Here is a 20,426-nt window from a genome sequence, read left to right as displayed (position 1 = left end):
GTATGCAAGATATTGTGCTGATAACTAGATAGTCTCAGCAGATATAGTCTCAATCCAAAGAAAGCTTTGGTATAGAGAGGAAAATAAAATATTTGTTAATATAGCCCTTAAATACAAGGTTTGCTCAGTGCTCAGTGGTCTCAAAGATACAGGTGAAATGCTTTTAGACTATGACAAGGGAGAAAATACTTCTACCAGAGGAAAATCGGAATGTGTTCATATTATACATTGAATAACAGTACAATGGAAAGCAGTTTGTGATAACAGAGATAGAGTTGTTTTAATAATCTATGGGAGCAATTAAGTGACTCTGGGCCAAAGTAATGGTATTAACAAGGCTGGATAGAGAATTTGTAGGATTTGGTGAGTAGTTTTATGAAAGGTGAGAGGGAAGACTTGAGGTTTCTGATGTGGAAAACAGACTCTGGTGCAAGTCACTGAGGTAGAAGATACAGGAGGAGAATGTTTTTTCACATTTTTAAGATTCAAGGAATGAGAAGAAAATAATTGTTTTAATGATTATGAGTTTGAATTATCTGTGAGATGACTAGGCGTAGATGAATAAATTTGGTAATTCTTTAAAAATACAATTTACTAGCTCCTACTATGTCCCAAGAAGTAATTATTAACAGCTTTATTATTATCTGTAGCTGCTCTTTCAGGAGAGGCATGATCTTCAAATATCCTAACACTCCAAAATGTAGGCAGACTAAGAACTTTTGAAAACTGAATGCAGAACTACTGGTAAATAGCTAGATTAGCACTCTGTTTCATGGAAAGTACAAGTTGCCCCTTTTTTTGGTCTGTATTGGAAAGTACATGCATAGAACAGTGAACATTTGTGTAACCGTAACATATAAAGTTGTTCTGAGAATAAAATGTATACTTAAAGCCTATTATAGGTTCCAAATCACCATGTAAATTTGAAAGATATTTATCATAACTACCATGTAGTAATTGACTGTGGGGGAATGTGTATAATAAAGATAGCACAGTAGTTCCACAAATAGAGGGAAAATATTTAGAACAGACTATAAAGTTATGGGTTCACTTTTGTTTGCTGTTTTAAAATTATTTTAGAAGAGGTGAAATGTCCTGGACATTGCGTAGTATTAACAGAGCTGTACTCTTCTGGCATCTCTGCCTTCAGCATTGCTACTCTGGTAGGAAAAGTCCTGCTGCACTATTCCTGTACTGTGGTGATCTCACACAGTAGGGAGTCAGGACTTTTGAAAAGGACATGGAAGGTTTCTTAGTTCAGAAACAGATTTAATATTAATGAATTCCTCATGTGTCTTTCTGGCCATAAGCTTCTGTAAATAATAATATTTTAACTCAGGTACTTTTACATATTAAAAATCCTGTGAAAATTATTAGTCATGGTATTATATCTTTATTCTAATCAAACTGTATTATTTGCTGAATTATTTTGCTTTGTTCATTATGTTGCTTATGCCTTTCCTCTCTCTCTCAATGTCTTCCTTCATCTTCACTTATTAAAATACTCTCTAAGACATCTGCTTTTAGCCATATTGGGTTAATTAGAGCCCAACTTACCTTCCTGACAGGAGATGATAAAATTAGCAGATAAGGACTTTAATACAGCTAGTATAAATATTCGCATATTTAAAAGGAAAGATGAATATAATAAGAAGAGAAATGGAAGATGTTTTAAAAAATAAGCCAAATGGAACTCTGAGAGCTGAAATATGCAATATCTGGAATGGGAAAAAAATTATTCATTGGGCTTAAATACAAAATAGTTAGAAAAATTTCAGATATTGGATGACAGGCAGTACAGGACCAGGATTTATGAGAGGAATCCTACAACAAACCCAGCTTTCTGCCTAGCCAACTTCTGGACAATGGTGCCAAGAGAAAGAACCAAAGCAGAGCATTACAATTTCACTAAAATGAGAAAACAAAGAACGAAGTTCAGAGTGAATGGAGAGGTTGTAATTTGCGGGGCAAAGTACAGGAGGAAGAAGGGGCTACTGAAGAAATCACTCCAGAAATCCATATATGTGTACCCTTGGATGCTAAGGGTTCTGAGTGCTTATTCATACATACTCCACCAGACCTGGGCAAAAACCTATCTATAAACTATCCTGTTCCTAGAATGTACAAGATCTTCCTAGCCAGAGTGGAGAAACAATGTTGAACACCCAAGGCATTCATCAGAGACCATATTTTAGTAATAGGACTAAATTAGTCCTAAAGCAAAGACTACTTTGGATATACCCTTAAACAAAGTCTTTTAAAAAGGTCCAGCTGATGTGGAAATTTTTTAACTGCTGATTTAAACAGAGTCAAGCAGGTATAAAGTAAGAAAACAAAATCATTCAACAGTGTGACTTTACAATGACTAGCATCCCCCCCAAAAAATTACTAGATATTTAAAGAAGCAGGAAAATATGATTCATAACAATGAGAAAAAGCAGTCAAATAAAATAAACCTAGAAATAACTGATAAAATTAATAGAAGAGGACTTTAAGATACTTGTTATGAATGTGCATTGAAATTTAAAGGAAAATAAATAAAGAGAAAATGATGATGTATATTTAAAACAAACAAATTCTTTAAAAGCCACAAATTACTAAAACTGGCCCAAGAAGAAATAGATAATTTGAATAGCTATAAAAGGATGGAATTATTGTTTTTAAGTCTTACTGCAAGTAAAATTCCTAGCCCACACGGAAATCTCTAGCCTAAATGACTTCATTGATAAATTCTATGACATATTTAAGAAACAAATTTTCTACACAAATGTTTCCTATTTTTCAACTCTGAGGAGGCCAGTTTTATTCTACTACCAAAACCATGCAAGGTGAATTAGACAGAGGCAAATGAAGGGAAGGGAGAGAGTATAAGAATAGGAAAGCCAGTGGAATGAATCAGCCATAACTTTCCTATGTTCATGTATGAATACACCACAGTGGATCTCCACATCATGTACAACCTAACTAGAATAAGATACATTCCATGTATACATTATATGTCAAAATATGCTCTACTGTCTTGTATATTTAAAAAGAACAAATGAAATAAAAATTAGGAGGTTAAAAAAAATGCAAAGACATTGTAAGAAAACTATAAGTCAATATCCCTCATCAACACAAATATAAAATTCTTAACAAAATATGAACAAATTCTAAAATATTTTTTAAAAAGATACTACATCTTAGCCAAGTGAGATTAATCCCAGAATATAGGGTTGATTTAACATTTGAAAATGAATCCATTTTATTTACCATATTAACAAAATACAAGAGGAAAACCACGAGACCATCTCAATTGATAGAGAAAAGGCATCTGATAACTTCAACAACACTCATTTATACTAAAAATTCAGCAAACTAAAGATAGAAATTTTTTTAACCTTCTATGAAAAGTCCACAGAAAACCCAGTTTTACTCATTTGTGAAAGACTGGATATATTTTTCTCTAAGATTGGGAATCAAGCAGAGATTATCAGTTATCACTACTTACATTCAGTATTATAGAAGAGGTCCTATATGATGCAATAAAATAAGAAAAAGAAACAAAAGGCATGTAAAATTTACTTACAGGTAATTTGACCATGTATATAGAAAACTGGCAGGAGCATACAGAAAATTTTTCTAATACTTAGTGAATTTAGCACATTTGCACAATACAAGGTGAGTAAAAAGCAATTTATTATTATAAATGTATGGCCAAAACTTGAAAAAGCCATTGTCATGAAAAATTAAAGAAGACCAAAATAAAGAAAGAACTATATCATATTTGTATATGGAGAGTCTCAGTATTGTTAAAACTTCCACCTGATCCCACAGATTCAACATAATACAGATCAAAATCCCACAAGGATTTTTAAGAGAAATTGACATATTTATTCTAAAATGTATACAGAAAATCGAGGAAGCTAGAATAGTCAAAATAGTATTGAAAAAAGCAAAACACGTTGAAAGCCTTATACTACATGATTTTAATACTTTCAGTAATTAAGGTGATACTGTGGTATAGCAGTAGACATATAGCTTAATGGAACTTTCAGAAGATGACCAACATATATGCTCAATTGATTTTTAGCACAGTTACTAAAGTAGTTCACTGAAGAAAGGATAATCTTTTCATTTAACAAATGATGCCAGAACAACTGGATATCCTTAGCACTTTATAACTAAAACTATGGAATATCGAGAAGAAACAAAATGTTTGTAACCTTGCCCACAGAGATTACTTTGGGCATGGAAAACAAACTATGAAAGGACAAGTTGTCAAATTTAAAACTTAACTTTTTTTTTCTTTCTTCTTGCAGTACTAGGGGTTGTGCTACCACTAAGCTACATCCCCAAGCCCTTATTTTTCCTTTTTAGATAGGGTCTCACTAAGTTGCTCAGGCTGGCCTTGATTTTGTGATCCTCTTGCCTCAGCATAAGCCACTGTAACTGGTTTAAAATTTTCAACTTTTGTTCTCTTAATAATACTTAAATGAAAAAACAGGTCATAACTGGGAGAAAATATTTATGAATCACTTGTATCCAGAATTTACGAAGAACTCCTACAAGTTATTAAGAAACAATAAAGTGAAACAATTTTTAAATGGTCAGCAATTTTGAACAAATAGTTTTTGAAAGAAGATAAATGAATGTCAGATACATAGATGAAAAGATATTAAGCATGATTAGTCTCCAGAGAAATGCCCATTAAAATCCCTATTTAAGCTGTGTGTGGTGGTACAAGTGTGTAATCCCAGCTATTCAGGAGGCTGAAACAGGAAGATCTCAATTTCAAATCCAGCCTGGGCAATTTATCCAGACCCTGTCTCAAAATGAAAAGGGCTGAGATGGTAGTTCATTTGCAGAGTACACATATACAAGGCCCTGGGTTCAATTCCCAATATCCCCCAACCGCAACACCCAGCCAAAAAAATCCTAATTCAATACTGCTTTACATCCATTCTAAGGCACTCATATATATCAATTCTTTAAAAAAAAACTGGCAATTCCTGACATTGATGAGATTATGAAACTGCTGGAACCCTTATGCATTGTTTTTTGGTTTGGTTTGGTTTTCTTTTTTGTTTTTTTGGGTACCAGGGATTGAACTCAGGGGCACTCAACCACTGAGCCACACCCCCAGCCCTATTTTGTATTTTATTTAGAGACAGTCTCACTGAGTTGCTTAGTGCCTCAATGTTGCTGAGGCTGGCTTTGAACTCGCAATCCTGCCTCAGCCTCCCATGCAGCTGGCATTACAGGCATGCGCCACCTCGCCAGGCACATGCATTGTTGATAAGAATATAAAAGGGCACAACTTTGAAAATGGTTTTCCAGTTTCTTATAAAAGTAAAAGTAAGCATATGCTTTTTTTAAAATTCTAGTTAGTTACACATGACAACAGAATGCATTTTGACACATTGTACACTAACGAAGCACAACTTATCATTCCTGTGGCTGTACATAATGCAGAGTTATACCGGTCATGCAGACATACCTGTATATAGGGTAATAATGTTCGCTTCATTCCACCATCCTTCCCACCTCCACACCCCCTCTCCTCCCTTCCCATCACTCCCCTCTGCCCAATCTAAAGTTCCTCCGTTAACACCCCCCCACACTCCCCATTATGGACCAGCATCCGTTTATCAGGGAAAACATTTGGTTTTTGGGGATTGGCTTATTTGACTTAGCATGATATTCTTCAGCTCTGTCCATTTACCTGCAAATGCTATAATTTCATTCTTCTTTTAAAGCAGAGTAATATTCCACTGTGTATGTATACCACGTTTTCTTTATCCATTCATCTGTTGAATGACATCTAGGTTGGTTCCCTAGTTTAGCTATTGTGAATTGAGCTGCTATAAACATTGATGTGATTGTGTCACTGTAGTATGGTGATTTTTTAAAAAATATTTTTAGTGGGGCTGGGGAGATAGCTCAGTCGGTAGAGTGCTTGCCTTATAAGCACAAGGCCCTGGGTTCAATCCCCAGCACCCAAAAAAATATATATTTTTTTTTTTAGTTGTAGATGGACACAATACCTTTATTTTGTTTGTTTAGTTTTTTTATGTGCTGCTGGGGATTGAACCCAGTGCCTCACATGTGCTAGGCAAGCGCTCTACCACTGAGCTACAACTCCAGCCCTAGTATGCTGATTTTAAGTCCTTTGGGAGGATATGCTTTTTTAAAAATTGTTTTAGTTGTTGATGAACTTTTATTTTATTTATATGTGGTACTGAGAATGGAACCCAGTGCCTCACATATGCTAGGCAAGCGCTTCACTGAGTTACAACCCCAGCCCAAGGATATGCTTTTGATACCCAACAATTCTGTTGGGTATAGATTTTTTCCCAAGGGAAATTAAAAACGTCGGTAAAATTTTTAAGTTTTTTACTGCATTTATTGTACTGTTTTGTTTATAATTGCTGGAAACATGAGACAACCTAAATGTTTATCAGAAGATGAATAGCTAAACAATGTTATATCCATACAATGGAATTCTGCTCTGCAAAAAAAAAAAACTTACTACTACTACCACTGCCCGGCAACATGTATGAATCTCAAAAATGTTAAGAGAAAGAAACCATACAAAATCGTACATTGTGTATGATTCCCTTTACATGGAGTCCTAGAATGGGCAAATTAATGTATTGTGACAGGAAGCAAATTAGTAATTGGAGTGGGGAACTGACTGCAAATATAAACAAAGGAACATTTTGGACTGATTTGATTTTTGGAGTGGTTACAGGAGTGTATACATTTCTCAAAATGCAACACACTGTATTTTATTATATGTCAAGTTTACCTCAATAGTATCCTTTTACGGACCAAGTTTGTGTGACTTTTTTCCCTCTTTCTCTTGAATTTGAATATTATCAGTCCTAAATTTACCTTATCATTTGTTTGGTCATCTCTTTTTTACTCCTTTCATTTATCACCTTGTCTTCTACTAGTCTATAAGCTTTTATTCATTTTTGTTTTCCCTCTAGCGCCTTGGTCATTGTAATCTTTCTTTTTTGTGGTATTTGCTAAACTGAGTTAATGTAATGCAAAGAAAGATTTATCAGCTATTGGTTTGATCACTGTTCTGAAGTCTGGAAAAAAATCATAATCCCAGATATCACCAAGATCAAGGCCTTATAAAGAAACTAAGAATTGATAATATGCATCCTTTGGTAATCTTAGTTGTATACTTTAGGCAGGCCAATTTTTACATTCTATAAATTGGGTGGTAGACACATGGAAGATGAGTGGTATGGCAAGTTGTGTTTAAGGCAAGGAACTGTATGCTGGTTGTTGCAAAGGGCTGGAACATTTAGGTAAATTGTACTAAGTAGCATTGCATTTGATTCCAGCAATGAAAGAAAATTAGAATACAGAAACAGTGTTAGAAGGTACCATGAATGCAATTTAATCCAACCTATTATTATATAGACCCAGAGAGCATAAGTAATCTGCCCAGCCACACCCACACACAAATTAGAGGCAGAGTTAAGATTAGAAACCAGGTTTCTATCAATTCCCATTCCCCAAATTTAACCAAGTGGGAGTTGACTGTGAAAGTTCTAATGAGTTTCCCTAGACAAGCTGGGTTGGGATTTGGAGTTTAGACATGAAAGGATAAATTAAAAAAATTAAAAAAAAAAAAAAAAAAAAAAAAAGCAAGGGATGTGGTCAGCTGACATTATTAAAGTCAAACAAAAATCGGGAACTTGAGAAAAGGCCAAGAGTTGGCTCAAGTGATCCTGGTAATATATTTGTTTTTATTTATAATTGAAATCTATTTTGTATACTTAGTGGTAGATTTTCTACAGTAAGAATTTATTATAACTTTTTTTATGAGTCATTAATATAATAACCTAGAATATTGTTGAATTCCACAGGAATGTTAAAACAATCTGAATGGAATCCATCTCACTCTCCCAGACCCTTTTCATTATTCTGTGTTCATGGGTAAATTTACTGGGGGTTCTGGAATAGTCACAGTTGCTATTTTGTATTTAATTGACTTTGTATTTATTTCTTTTTTTAAGAACAATATTAAGTCATTCATAATTAAATGATTTCAAATGGTCATTTTTAATTTCAGTGATGAAGGTCACTGAGATATAGAAAGCTGTTTTGAAAGTTATAGCAAAGCATGTTCCTTATCTGGACCTTTTGAGTTAAATAATAATAGTATGGATAGTGATGATGAAGAAATACAAGCTGCTGCTATTTAATGTATTCTCCACTCTCAGTGTATGGATGCAGCCTCCAAATTTTATAAAGAAAATAATCATCAGCACAGCATCTCTGCTTTCCTATGGATTGGTCTTTTTGTAAAGCAGCCTTATGATTTTCTTAGTATTTTTTTAAATATATATTTCTAGACACTTATTCCTGGTAGGCCTGGGAAAATGTAGATTACTTCGTGTCTCTTCAAAATTCCTTTCAAAAAAACAAGTTAACCTTGATTTGTATTTTGGAGATAGAGGAAAGTAGTAAGGTAGGAGGAAGGAGGAAATCTTTACTTTGCCTTAGGGGAAAGAAAAATCTTTCAGTCCTTTGTTGACATCTTAGCTTTTGCATTAGTCATAGGTCCTTTTCCTCCTTTGCCCTGGGAGGGCCAAAGGAATGGCAACCATTCACAGGTTTTTAAAAGGACAGTGCAAAGAAAAGAAAACAGCTGATAAGAAAAATTTAGTGGGTTTTTTTTTTTTTTTTCCCCCTTCCCCTCCAGGTTTTACAGTTGTATTTTTAGATTGATAATCAATGGGTTCTGGATATTTGGCCTCCTTTTTTGGTCCTTTATTTCACTGTTTTTGGTGTTATTAAATCTACTGCAAAATTCCTAACCTTAATAATGAACTAATATTCAAAGTTTGGTTTTTTAAAATGTCACAGTGAAAGGCACCTAGGATGGAAAACTACTGGACACAGTAAATGCTAATGTTGGGAGGAAAAAAGTTTCTACCAACTTGGGAGTTCAGAGGACTGTAGTGGGGAAGATTCTGCTGAAGCTTATTTACACAAATTTTTTGGATGTGTCAGTGCCTACAGTCAGTTACCTCATCTCCTCCATGACTGGACATCTCCTGTAAGGCTACTTCTCGGTAAAGCTCTGTTTGGGTCAGATAAGGAAGTACAGATAAGGTTTCTTTCTATATCTTCTGTTGGATTGTTGGTTTCTTCACTGGTAATTTATATTTGTATATAGTTTAATGACTTTCAAAGCCTTTTCACATTTCATTCAATTCTCACAGGACATTTTAAGTAGACAGGGCAAATACTGTTATCCTCATTTCACAGACTTGAAGGTGTTAGATACTTGTTGAGAGCCACACAACTGATTAGGGAGCAAAATTAAGAGTTAAATTAAGGTATTTAGGGCTAGGGCTGTAGCTCAGTGGTAGAGCACTTATGTAGTATGCACGAGGGCCTGAGTTCCATCCCAAGCACGGGAAAAAAAACCAAAAAACAAAACAAAAAATAAAACAGATTTTAAGGTATTTAGCGTTTCTTACTATACCTCTAGAATCCAATCTGAGTACTAACAAATCAGGTAATCTGTTGTCTATCTGGAAGTGCTTTAAAGGTGACAAGGTTGAGTAACATTTTATTTGTTTTGTAGGAGAAGATGATGTAAACTGGTTCATCAGTGACAAAGACATTGAGGTAAAGTCATTGTTTTTGAAATTTTGGATGATAGGTTAATAAATTTTCCTTTGATGCAAGGTTTCCTTTTATTTCATTACAATAACTTTTGAAAGGATCAAATATTTTTAAAATAGCAGTGGTCCAAGTGGCTTAGCAAGTTTGATTTCAGTATGTTAGGTGATCTGACTTTTCAGAAATTAGGTTCAGCTTTGATTTTTATCAGCTGATTAATAGGCATAGTGATATAGGTTCTTTACTATTTCTTCTCTGTCTTAATGAGTCCTCTTAGCCCACATGTCCTGGTACCACTAAAGATCAACACCGGAAATAACTGCTTCTTCAGTGTAAGGAAATGGTTAGTCTATATTTAGGATATGGCAGGTGTTTGACATTGTCAAATATTGATCTTCTTGTGGCAGATGCTAAAAAAGAATAGAAATTTTAAGAGATAACTGTCTACTTAGCAAGTCAGCAGAATCACAAATAGATGAAGATTGTCAAAGATGGGATTCTGCCAAATGAGATGAAAGCATGGTTGAGATTTACATATTCCTCTTTAGGTATTCCATACGATGTATTTTTACCAATATTCCTTTGCAGACATTAGAATTTGACTAGAATGTAAGACAGCTAGAATTGAGTCTCTGTGGTAGCATGGGTCTTTCCCTTTTAGAAATTATAATCCAGTCTTGTATGCATTAACAGTAACCCTGAGCTGTTCAAAAGAAGGGGGGAGGTATTTGGCAGCTATGTGATTATATAACTTTATAAAAGATAACATCATAAAAACATTATTCTCTAACTAAAAATTTAAGCAGACTTTTCTTTTAGAAATACATGATATAGATTTAGATATAGAAGTCAGCAATGAATTTGACTCTGAATGCCACCAGAATGTATAAATGATGCATATCAGTACCTCTGCTAGATCTGAACTAAAAATGGAGAAGGATACAAAAGAGAAGAAATTATGTGAACAAGTATAAAAGAAGGGACAGGTAGAAAGGAATAAAACTATCTTTATGGTATCCCTTTGATGTCTTTCTACCTCTTTTTAGAGAATAAGAGAGAGATCATGAAGTTCTCTGTTGCTGGGGTCAAAATTGAACAGATGTGACTATTAATTGTTTTCCCTTTAAAAAGTAATGGGACTAGTTTTGGTACTGGAATCCTATAGGACGTTTCTGGTTAGAGAGTTCTATGACTTGGATGTGGTTTATTCCCCCATCCCAAATTCCTACAGGAGTTTAATCCCCAAAGTCATATGTTAGTGACATGACAAGGATGAAAACTTTATTTGATTCTGATTTTCTAAACCGTGATTAGGTTTAGATAAGATCATTAGGTTGGAACACCCATAATTGAATCCTGGTGGCTTTATATGAGGAACAGAGACCAGACATACAGACATAGATACACATATTCCCTATATCTTGCCATGTGATTGTCATGTGCTACCTCAAGACTTTGCCAGCAAGAAGGTCACTGGCAAATGAGGCCCCTAAACCTTGTACTTCAGAACATAAGTCAAAATAAATCTATTTTCCTTATAAAATAAAAAAAATGTAATGGGACTGATTTCATGTTTGATGTTTTTTTACTCACTGATAGTTATCTTTTAAAAGGAAAATTTTTATTAAATAGAATTTTTTTTTTTTTTTTTTTAATTCTTGACTTTTTTTTCCCCTTCTTAGGCCCAGATAGGTAATAACAGATCATCCGGAAGATGGACCCGCCGATACTATTCTGCCAACAAAAACGTTACCTGTAGAAATTGTGACAAATGTGGCCATTTATCCAAAAACTGCCCCCTACCACAAGTATGTTGAACATATAATGCTTCTTTTCACATTGTTAAAGTCAAAATTTTAGTGTTGAAACCCTATAAGCTTAGAATTCAAATCTTTCTGTAAATGTATATTAAATTTCATATAGCTCACAGCCTGGCCTAGAGGAAAAGAACACTAAAGTAAGCATCAGAAAAACCTGGAATTAATTCCAGCTTCCTTTTACTGATCATACAACCTTGGGAAAATCATTTAACTCTCTTGCCTTGGTTTTCTTGTCTGTAAAATGAGAAGACTGAATAAGATGATTCCTGAGATACCTTTCACTTCCAAAATTCCTTATGAAACAACTTGTTTCATTGCAGGATAATTTTCATTTCTAGAGAATTGTAATTTTAGTCATTTATATATTATGTCAATATAAATTATGTTAAGCAGGTACATCAGTCTTTGGAGCAACACAGAAATGAAGTTCTTAGACATTCCCTGACATATAGTAAGGTCTAAACAGATTTTTCCTTACCTTACTTATTCCCTCTTCCAGATGACTGTCTTTCTAATAGTTGAGAACAGTGCTCATATTTCATCATTGTTTTTGCTGTTTCAGGCAAAACTGCCTCTTCTGTATCTGTTCCTCCTCTGACTTAGCTTGATATCCTCATCATCCTATTTTCCTCTTTGATGCTTTTCACTCTGAACATTCCTATAAGACAAGACATAAGTAGTGAATGCCTACTGACAGTACATTTAGACTAAGACTTTGTAGCACCACAGCATATAAATAGCTTGTGTTAAAACAAGCTAATGTGGAATAATTTGTGTTAAAACTTGTGTTAACTTGTTTTAAGACAAGTTAATGTGGAATTTTTTTATATATATAGAAAAATATTAATCTTCTACCATTTGAGACTGAAGTGTTTTGCTAAAGAGGTTTTCTGTTTGTCTGCCACAGAAAGTCCGCCCCTGCTGCCTCTGTTCCGAGAGAGGACACCTTCAGTATGCCTGTCCAGCTCGCTTTTGCTTAGACTGTTCTTTGCCTATGTCTTCCACTCATAGATGTCTCGAAAGGTCTTCCTGGAGAAAACGATGTGACCGGTGTGATATGATAGGCCACTATGCTGATGTGAGTAAACTGCATATAACTAATTGTAGACAGTGTACCTGTTTGCAACTATCAGTCAGTGTATGTAAAAGAACTTTTACTTTGCCCTGTATAGATGGTAATCATATACTCTTGGCCAGTGAATGTGCAAAGCAGTACTCTGAATATCAGGGCGGGAATTCTACTGAATATGTGCCTGAGGAGGTAGCATCACTAAATACTTTAAGCCTGTGCTAGTCCTTGATGTGCTTGCCAGGTAAAAGATATTAAAGAATTATGTAATAAATAACATGCAAAATTTATATACATATGCATGCATATTTAAATGAAAATATATGCACACTGAGCAGTTACTTATGTCCATAGGAAGTCTGATTTGATGTTTTTTGTTGATGATTTTTTTACTGGTATAATAAATAGTATTAGGCAAGAAGGACAATCCACCTAAAACTTTAAATATGCTAGTCTGAATACTTTTATTTTTAAGAATAAGAAGGAAAAGTAATTTAGACAACATTTCATTTATTTACAGCACATTAAAAATGTTATATTGAACATTGCAGTCAGTCATAAATATGTGTAAGCTGAGGCCAGTTCTCATCACAATTTCAGAGACCAGAGGGCTGTTAAAGTAAATAAATACAGCTTTGTGGAATATATAGTTTTCTACTTTCAGTTTACTCCTAATGAACATCTCATTAAGGGTCTGTCATTTTAGTGCTTAATTGCATCCCTTACTACACAGTAACATATGTTTATTTTGTATTAAGAGCTAATCAGTGCAAAGTCATTTTTCATACTCATACCTAGTTGGTGATCTAATTGGTTAAAGGGACATTCATGAAAGCTCTCTTTTTTCAAGCATTACTTAACTATTAAAATTCATCATAAAAATCTTTCTCTTATAACGTGGACATCTCAAAGACATGATGGAAAAGCACAAACATCTTATTTTCTTATATTGAAGTCTACCTTTTGCTCAAAAAAATAATATGGCTTTCTGTTGAAATGAATTTCAGATAAAATAGTACAAGTGTTTGATATGTATGTATTTCATGTAAATAACATGATAATTATTAATTGTAATTCTACCAGTAAATTTATTATATTCATTTTTAAGTAATACTAAAGTAAACATCTTTTTTATGTTTGTGCATGTCTATCTACATATGCATAATAGGTCTCACTTTAAATGGAACTGTGAAATTACAAAATACATACATTTATGTCTGGATAAGTATTATGAATTACTCTACTAAAAAAATTGTACCAGTATATTCATCCGCCAGCAGTAGAGAAGTGAATGCTGCGCCCATCAACACTAAGTATTACCAATCCAACTGATCAGATAAAAAGAAAATATTTTATTGTATTAAATCTTTGTTGCTTAGGGCACTAATAAGGTTGAATATTGTTAAGCTGAATGTTCTAATTCTGAAGACTAGATATAGAGATAGAAGTGGTCAGTTCATTCCAAAGTAGTTTAAATTTATTTTTCTGTATTAACCAAGTCTTAAAAATGATAAGTTCTATGTTGGTTTACTCTTTTATTGTTGTTCTCTGCATTGAGTTACCAATTATAATTGTCTTAGGAAGATTTTCTAGTTTGGCAGTTATGTTTAACAGCATCCGTTTTTTATTCCTTTGTTCCAAAGAACTCTTACAAATACACTCTTACTTGCCTACATTTTTCTAATAAGCTATAATACAGAACAGTTAAAAATTACTTGTATAAAAGGTTATATAATCAACTATGAGCTAAATCTATAGCTAATCTTAACTTTTTCATTTTGGCCTCTAATATATGTTAAACTCTTATCTAAAATGGCATTGAGGATTAGTAAATTTTTAAGATAGGGTTAATCTGTGACCCACTTCACACAAGGCAATACCTTTCCCGGGTAAATCTGCTGGGATCTACTTGGGGATTGGGTAATTACATGATAAAGGTTCTGGACACTGGGGTCTGTTTCCAACCTGTCCACCTGATGTAGGATTTCCATGGGCTTTTGCTGACTCAGAGTCCTTTTCCACCTAGAAGCTTTTCAGGAGGAATCACTTGGAAGCAGAGCCATTTCTGGTTGCTGGAACTATTTGGCCTCACCCATACATGATTTAGATCTGTCTTGAAACCTCACTTTCCACAGAAAGTACTGATTCCTCTACAGCCCTCTTAAATGCTTGCTGCTCATTCTTCCTTGACCCATATACCATGTACTTATGAGATGATAGACTCCACCTCTTCCTTATTCGCCATGGCTACTTCCAAGTCATTACTTCTACTTCTTCATGTAGATGCCTGTGTATTATCATAGCCTCTGACAATACTATTCTCTATCTTGCTTTGTCATGTTCATCTTCTCACTTAGACTTTCTGCTCATTCACAGAAGACTTCTGAAATTCCAAATAACTATCAATGCTCTAACCCTTAATAAATTGAGGAGATAAGAAACTTCCAGTTTTACTTTATGTGTTCCAGTAGCCAGAACCTCACCTCTGTTATGCAAGAGTACCAGATAACATATGTGCAAAGAGAATTTGTGATGAGTCACATTCAGGTCTTTTCTGTAAGGAAAGGTTCTTTCTTGAAAACTGGTACATAGCAAAAGTATTTGAAATTCCACAGTTATCAATGTAAAGGATAAAAATATAGCCCATGACCTACTAAAGTCAACTTATACCAGTAGTACCTTCCAAAGGACAGGAATGAGGAGTGTGGAAAGAATCCCAATTTTGAATCTGCCATAGATTCTCATGTTGCCAACAAATTTTACATGTGCCAAGAAGTCTAAAAGGTGTGTGCACATTCAAGTTGCTCACAGTCCTACTCTTTGAGCTGTCTGACATTTCCAAGATAATGACATTTATAATTAATTGAGTACTTACTGTGTTTTAAGCACTACACAGGAGTAGGAGAGTGCTTTATTCACTGCTGTATCCTCAGCATATAACAGACGCTCAATAGACATTTGTGACTGAGTCATTTATTTACTCCTCACGACCAGCATACGAGATACATATTATTTAAGACTCCCACTTTACAGAAGAAAAACTGAGACACTGCAAAGTTAAGCTTTGTCCAAGGTCTCAAAGCAAAATGATGAGAACTTTGTGAATGTACATAAAGAAAGCTTACATAGTGACATTCTGCAACTGTGAGTTTAACTCCTGCCCAGAGAATCTTTCAAGTTTCTGTCTTGTGTCTGCAAATGTTATATATCTTTGATAACAAACTCATGATATTTAAAGCATCAGAGTTTGATAAATAAAAGATTTGTCACTCTTTAAAGAACTTCTGAGAATCAAGAAAACGGTATAAAAGGTTGATTTTTTTTAGCCACAGAACCAGTTCTGTTACACCACAGAACTGTGCTGCTCATAAGAGACCATCCCAGCTTCAGCATTTTTATTAATTATTGAGGTGGCCATCCTTTTTTTTATTAAAGCGTAATGATGGAGTCAGCCAGAGTTGGGTGGAATTAAAACCCTTGCCTCCTAAATTCTTTCTTTTGCAATTTTTTTCTCAAATTCCCTGCTTGGTGCTTTACTTCATCCCATCTAAATAGCTCCTTCACATGACTATTGTGTGGAAGAATAGCATGCCATCTTTTGGGTAACTCAGCACTTGAGTCACTCTTTTAAGTCATTTTTAAATTCAGTGAGAGAGAATAATTCATGGGACATATTTTACTAGATTCCTTGCTTTATGTATTTGATGCTTGAAAGAAAATGTTCTCATCTGTTGTATAATAAATATTTTTAGCAGTCATGCTTATTTTAAAAAAGAGAATTCAATATAAACTATATAGTCTTCAACTTCTTGGTACTTGGTGCATGTTTCTTCAGTAAATATATACATAAAATTGAAAAATAGTGTCTTAATGTTTAACTTTTTTAGAGTTTAATCTTAGGGATTTTCAGCAGGAAATACAAAGCCACTAGTGCAAATCATTTTATACTTATCTAATGTAGAATGAACTGTTACTTCAGTATTGTTTTTGTCCACATAGTTATTTAAGAAAATGACATTTATTTTACTCCCAGAAGCAGTAAATGGTACTCAGATGCCATCCTCTGCTTAACCTTTCTATAGTCTTTTTGAGTATTGACTGAACTAGTGAGCCAAGATTTGAATTAAAGACTTCCTTAATTCAAATATTTTGCTTTGTGTAATAGTGACTAGTTCTAACTTAACTTTCAGTTTTCCACCACTTAAATAAACTTTCTACATTTGTTTGCTTAACAAAAATTTGCTGGTTGCTTACTACATGCCAGGCAGTATTCTAATTACTAGAAAAATAAGATAAATAGGACATGATCCCTGCCCTCCTGGCAGGTGCTCTTAGTATAACAAGAAGAGTAAATATGTTAGAACCATGCAGAAAATGATGAGAGTACATCATGGTGGTGATGATGTAGTACAAGAGTACAAGACGCTAAGCTAAGTGACTTGCTGATAATACTGGGGGAATATAGAAAATGACATAGACCATAAAATGGAGCCAAGTCACTAAGCCTGTCATACATAACATGTCACCTGCTTTTGGAAATATCAACTGCAGAGTATTGCCATAGGAACTCTTGATCTAGACTGAGTGAGTTTTCTTATAATTTTATGGATCTGAAGTATCTACTAGAGTCTGTATTTTCTGATCACTTGTCTACTTGCTACCTGTTCTTACCTTTGAAGACAATGCAAATTGAGGAAGGAAATCTCTAGCCATTCCTGAACCGTTTCTTCTTTCTTACTCTATCTCTTTCACTTATGAAAGGCTACTTTTCTGTTGCATTTTAATTTAATACATTGTTTTAACCCTAGAAAGAGTGATTCACAGGCTGGGATTGTAGCTCAGTGGTAGAGTGCTTGCCTTGCACATGTGAGACACTGGATTCGATCCTCAGCACCACATAAAAATAAATAAATAAAATAAAGGTATCGTGTCTACCGCAACTACAAATATTAAAAAAAAAAAGAGTGATTCACAACTTAATCTAGAATCTGACTACTTATTATCTCCACCACTGTCATCCTGGCACAAACCATGAGCATCAGCTGCCTGCATTATTATAAACAGTTTCCCAACTCTTTGCTCTTTCATATTCTATTTTCAACAAGTGGCTAGAGTAGTCTTTTTAAATATTTCCCAGATTAAATCAGTCCTTTATTCCAAATCCTCATCTATGACTTTGTGCCTCTCTAGGTGTAAAAGCTAAAATTCTTATAATTGGCCCCAAAGACTGTATGTGATCTGGCTTCTTGACTACATCTCCTGTAGTAATCCCTATTGCTTCCTCTAACTGGATCTCTTCACTGTTCCTTCAAATACCAAACATGCTCTTACTTATACCTTGTGTTACTGGCAATATTCTTCCCCTAGAAATCCACCACAGCTCACTCCCTTATCCCCTATATCTGCCCACATGCCCCTTCTTAGAAAGGCCTTCCCCATCCATCTTAATTAAAATAGCAAATTTCCACATATTCAGCCTTCCCTGCTTTTTCTCTATGACATGTGTATCTTGTATTGTATTTCTTTTCTGTCTCCCCTAATTAGAATGTAAGTTCAATGTCTGTTTTTAGATATTCACTGTGATAACTTCTAAGAACAGTGCTTCACACATATAGGAGTTCAATAGGATTATTGAATAATGAATCAATGAATGAATTAGAGGTGATAGATCCCACCCACCTCCAGTTGCTTCTGAGAGTTATTAAACCTAGCATACAAACTGAGACAGTCTCAGCTTGACTCATTAAGAGGTAGACTTCCCTAGTAATATTTAAAATCAAGGTACAACAGGCTTTCCAAGAGTCAGAATACCTATAGCATACTCAAATAAAAATGAAATTTCTAAAGCAAAGGAAATCCTTTTTGTTGTTGTTGTTTCTTTCCCATGATGTATAATAATCAACTGTAGTTTTTCTAAAACATAAGCATTGTTATCAAATAATTTTCCTAAATATATTCATTTTAAGTGAATACTATAGGTATTTTTTCCAGTCCTGTGTTTTGGGCCTGTCAACTACCAGCTTTTGTATGGAAAACTAATCTGTAATTTGTAATAAAAAATATACTGTCATTTTCAGTGGCTTGAAAGGACAAATTCAAGAAAAGATTAAAGATTCAGATAGCTTTTTGCAATTTAAATAATCATGGACAAACTAATATTCCTGTTGATTTTATTTGAAATCAAGACAAACCATTGATTACATTTAAAGGTACTCAATGAAAATTTCTGGTAAGAGAAAATAAGTAAAAATTAAATGTAGTAATGCACCCCTTACCAGTTTGTTTGTTTTGATATTGTTTTTTCCTTAAGGTGCACAAAATAATTTGGATATACAAAGGCACAATTCTAAGGAAAGAAGGGGATAATTTTGAAAGTGAAAAGTGGTCTCTGAACAAACTGAAGTATCAGAATTATATTAATAGATTGATGTGCACCTTCAGTTGAATGTATAGTTCTGCTGACAGCTGAGCATTGCACCAGCCTTTGGGAATAAAGAAAATAAGATTTAGGTTATTTTGTTGCCCTCACTTTACACAGCATTTTATTGTTATTTAAACATAATGTTGGAGCAAGGGAACATAATTGGGATCGTTGATTTGCTTAATAAAAGATAATTATTGAATAGGCTTATAAAATGCTTATCTGAGAGACCCAAAATCCCCAAGAAAATTAGATTTCTATCCTTAGAGGTCTCCTCCTACGCTCTTGATAGGCAGGTGCATGACTCATGATAATGTTAGTGAAAATTGCATATGTGTTCATTGTTCAAGGAGTAAATCCCAAAATCAACAATTAATAATTCATTGGAACTGTTCCCAACCACTTAATAAATTGAATATATAAAACTTTTTGTGTTTACAGATATATGTAACTTTATGTAAGTGAGTTCTACTTCTTAAACTGAAGTTGTGTAACTTAGGACATTTAAAGTTTGAAGAAGAAACCAGCCCTTATTTTAAAATTCTACCAAAGTTTCCTTTGTGGTCATCTCTATCCTGAAGAATTCCCTCTCCCTATAGTATATCCCTTATTGCCTACTATTAGTCACTGCAAGTGTATCTTATTAACAGGTTCATTTTCTTCGTAGAAACTGTTCAGAAAATTTTGTAGAGGACGAAGACAGTTCCCTTTCTTCAGACCCTTTTCTTCACCAAAGAAAAGGCAGGACTGACCCTGTATGATCAAACTTTACAATAAATGGGGCAAAAAATATACCAGATTATGAACATGGAATTTCCTCAGCCAACTGGGAACAGATTGAGAGAGAACTGGAAGAAAATTAGCTTTGCCTTAATTTTTCTTTTTATCATTTTATTTGTTTAAAAAGAGAGAAAAAGATAATTATTTATGCAAAATTTCAGTTTAATAATAAGTATGATCTTGGCTAATTGTACAGCCTTCTGCTGATTATCGCCATGATAAAAATAATAACAACAGCCAGCCTCAGGAACTTAACAAGGCTCTAAGCAACTGAGACCCCGTCTCAAAATAAAATATAAAATGATCTGGGGATATGACTCAGCGGTTGAGCACCCTTGGGTTCAATCCCTGGTATCAAAAAAGGATAATAATAATAATAACAATAATTAATAAGCTACTTAAAATGTTGAAGAAACTTAAGTAAGTTATGTAATAAGAATATTAAGTTAATGGATCTTTGAATTAAATAACACTAAAATATTCCTGAATCTACAAATATTAATGGAAAAACATATACTCTAAGAACACTAATGGATTGTAGTGAGGTAGTTTTTGACATAGAGGAAGAAATGACTCCATTTTTTTGTTTGTTTGTTTGTTTGTTTTTTCTGCAGTGCTAGCAACTCAGGGCCTCGTACACATTGAGCTACATCCCAGCCCAGCAACTCAGTTTTTAAGTTTATTCCTTCATCCTGTGTTC

At 34.1% G+C, this 20,426-nt stretch overlaps 1 protein-coding gene across 2 annotated transcripts in view; it reads left to right on the top strand.

Annotated features, from left to right (window-relative positions):
• Positions 1 to 20,426, top strand: part of Zcchc7 (zinc finger CCHC-type containing 7) — a 230,164-nt gene that overhangs the window by 170,205 nt on the left and 39,533 nt on the right. For both annotated transcript variants that reach the window (XM_047525625.1, XM_047525626.1), the window contains exons 3-5: positions 9,599 to 9,642; positions 11,319 to 11,444; positions 12,364 to 12,534. In XM_047525625.1, the coding sequence (XP_047381581.1) occupies positions 9,599 to 9,642; positions 11,319 to 11,444; positions 12,364 to 12,534 (341 nt within the window). The remainder of the gene's footprint in view (positions 1 to 9,598; positions 9,643 to 11,318; positions 11,445 to 12,363; positions 12,535 to 20,426) is intronic.

This window comes from Sciurus carolinensis, chromosome 14 (assembly GCF_902686445.1).
Source record: "Sciurus carolinensis chromosome 14, mSciCar1.2, whole genome shotgun sequence".
NCBI lineage: Eukaryota > Metazoa > Chordata > Mammalia > Rodentia > Sciuridae > Sciurus > Sciurus carolinensis.
Note: the sequence above shows the minus strand (reverse complement) of the source record. Positions and strands in the feature narration are given on the sequence as shown.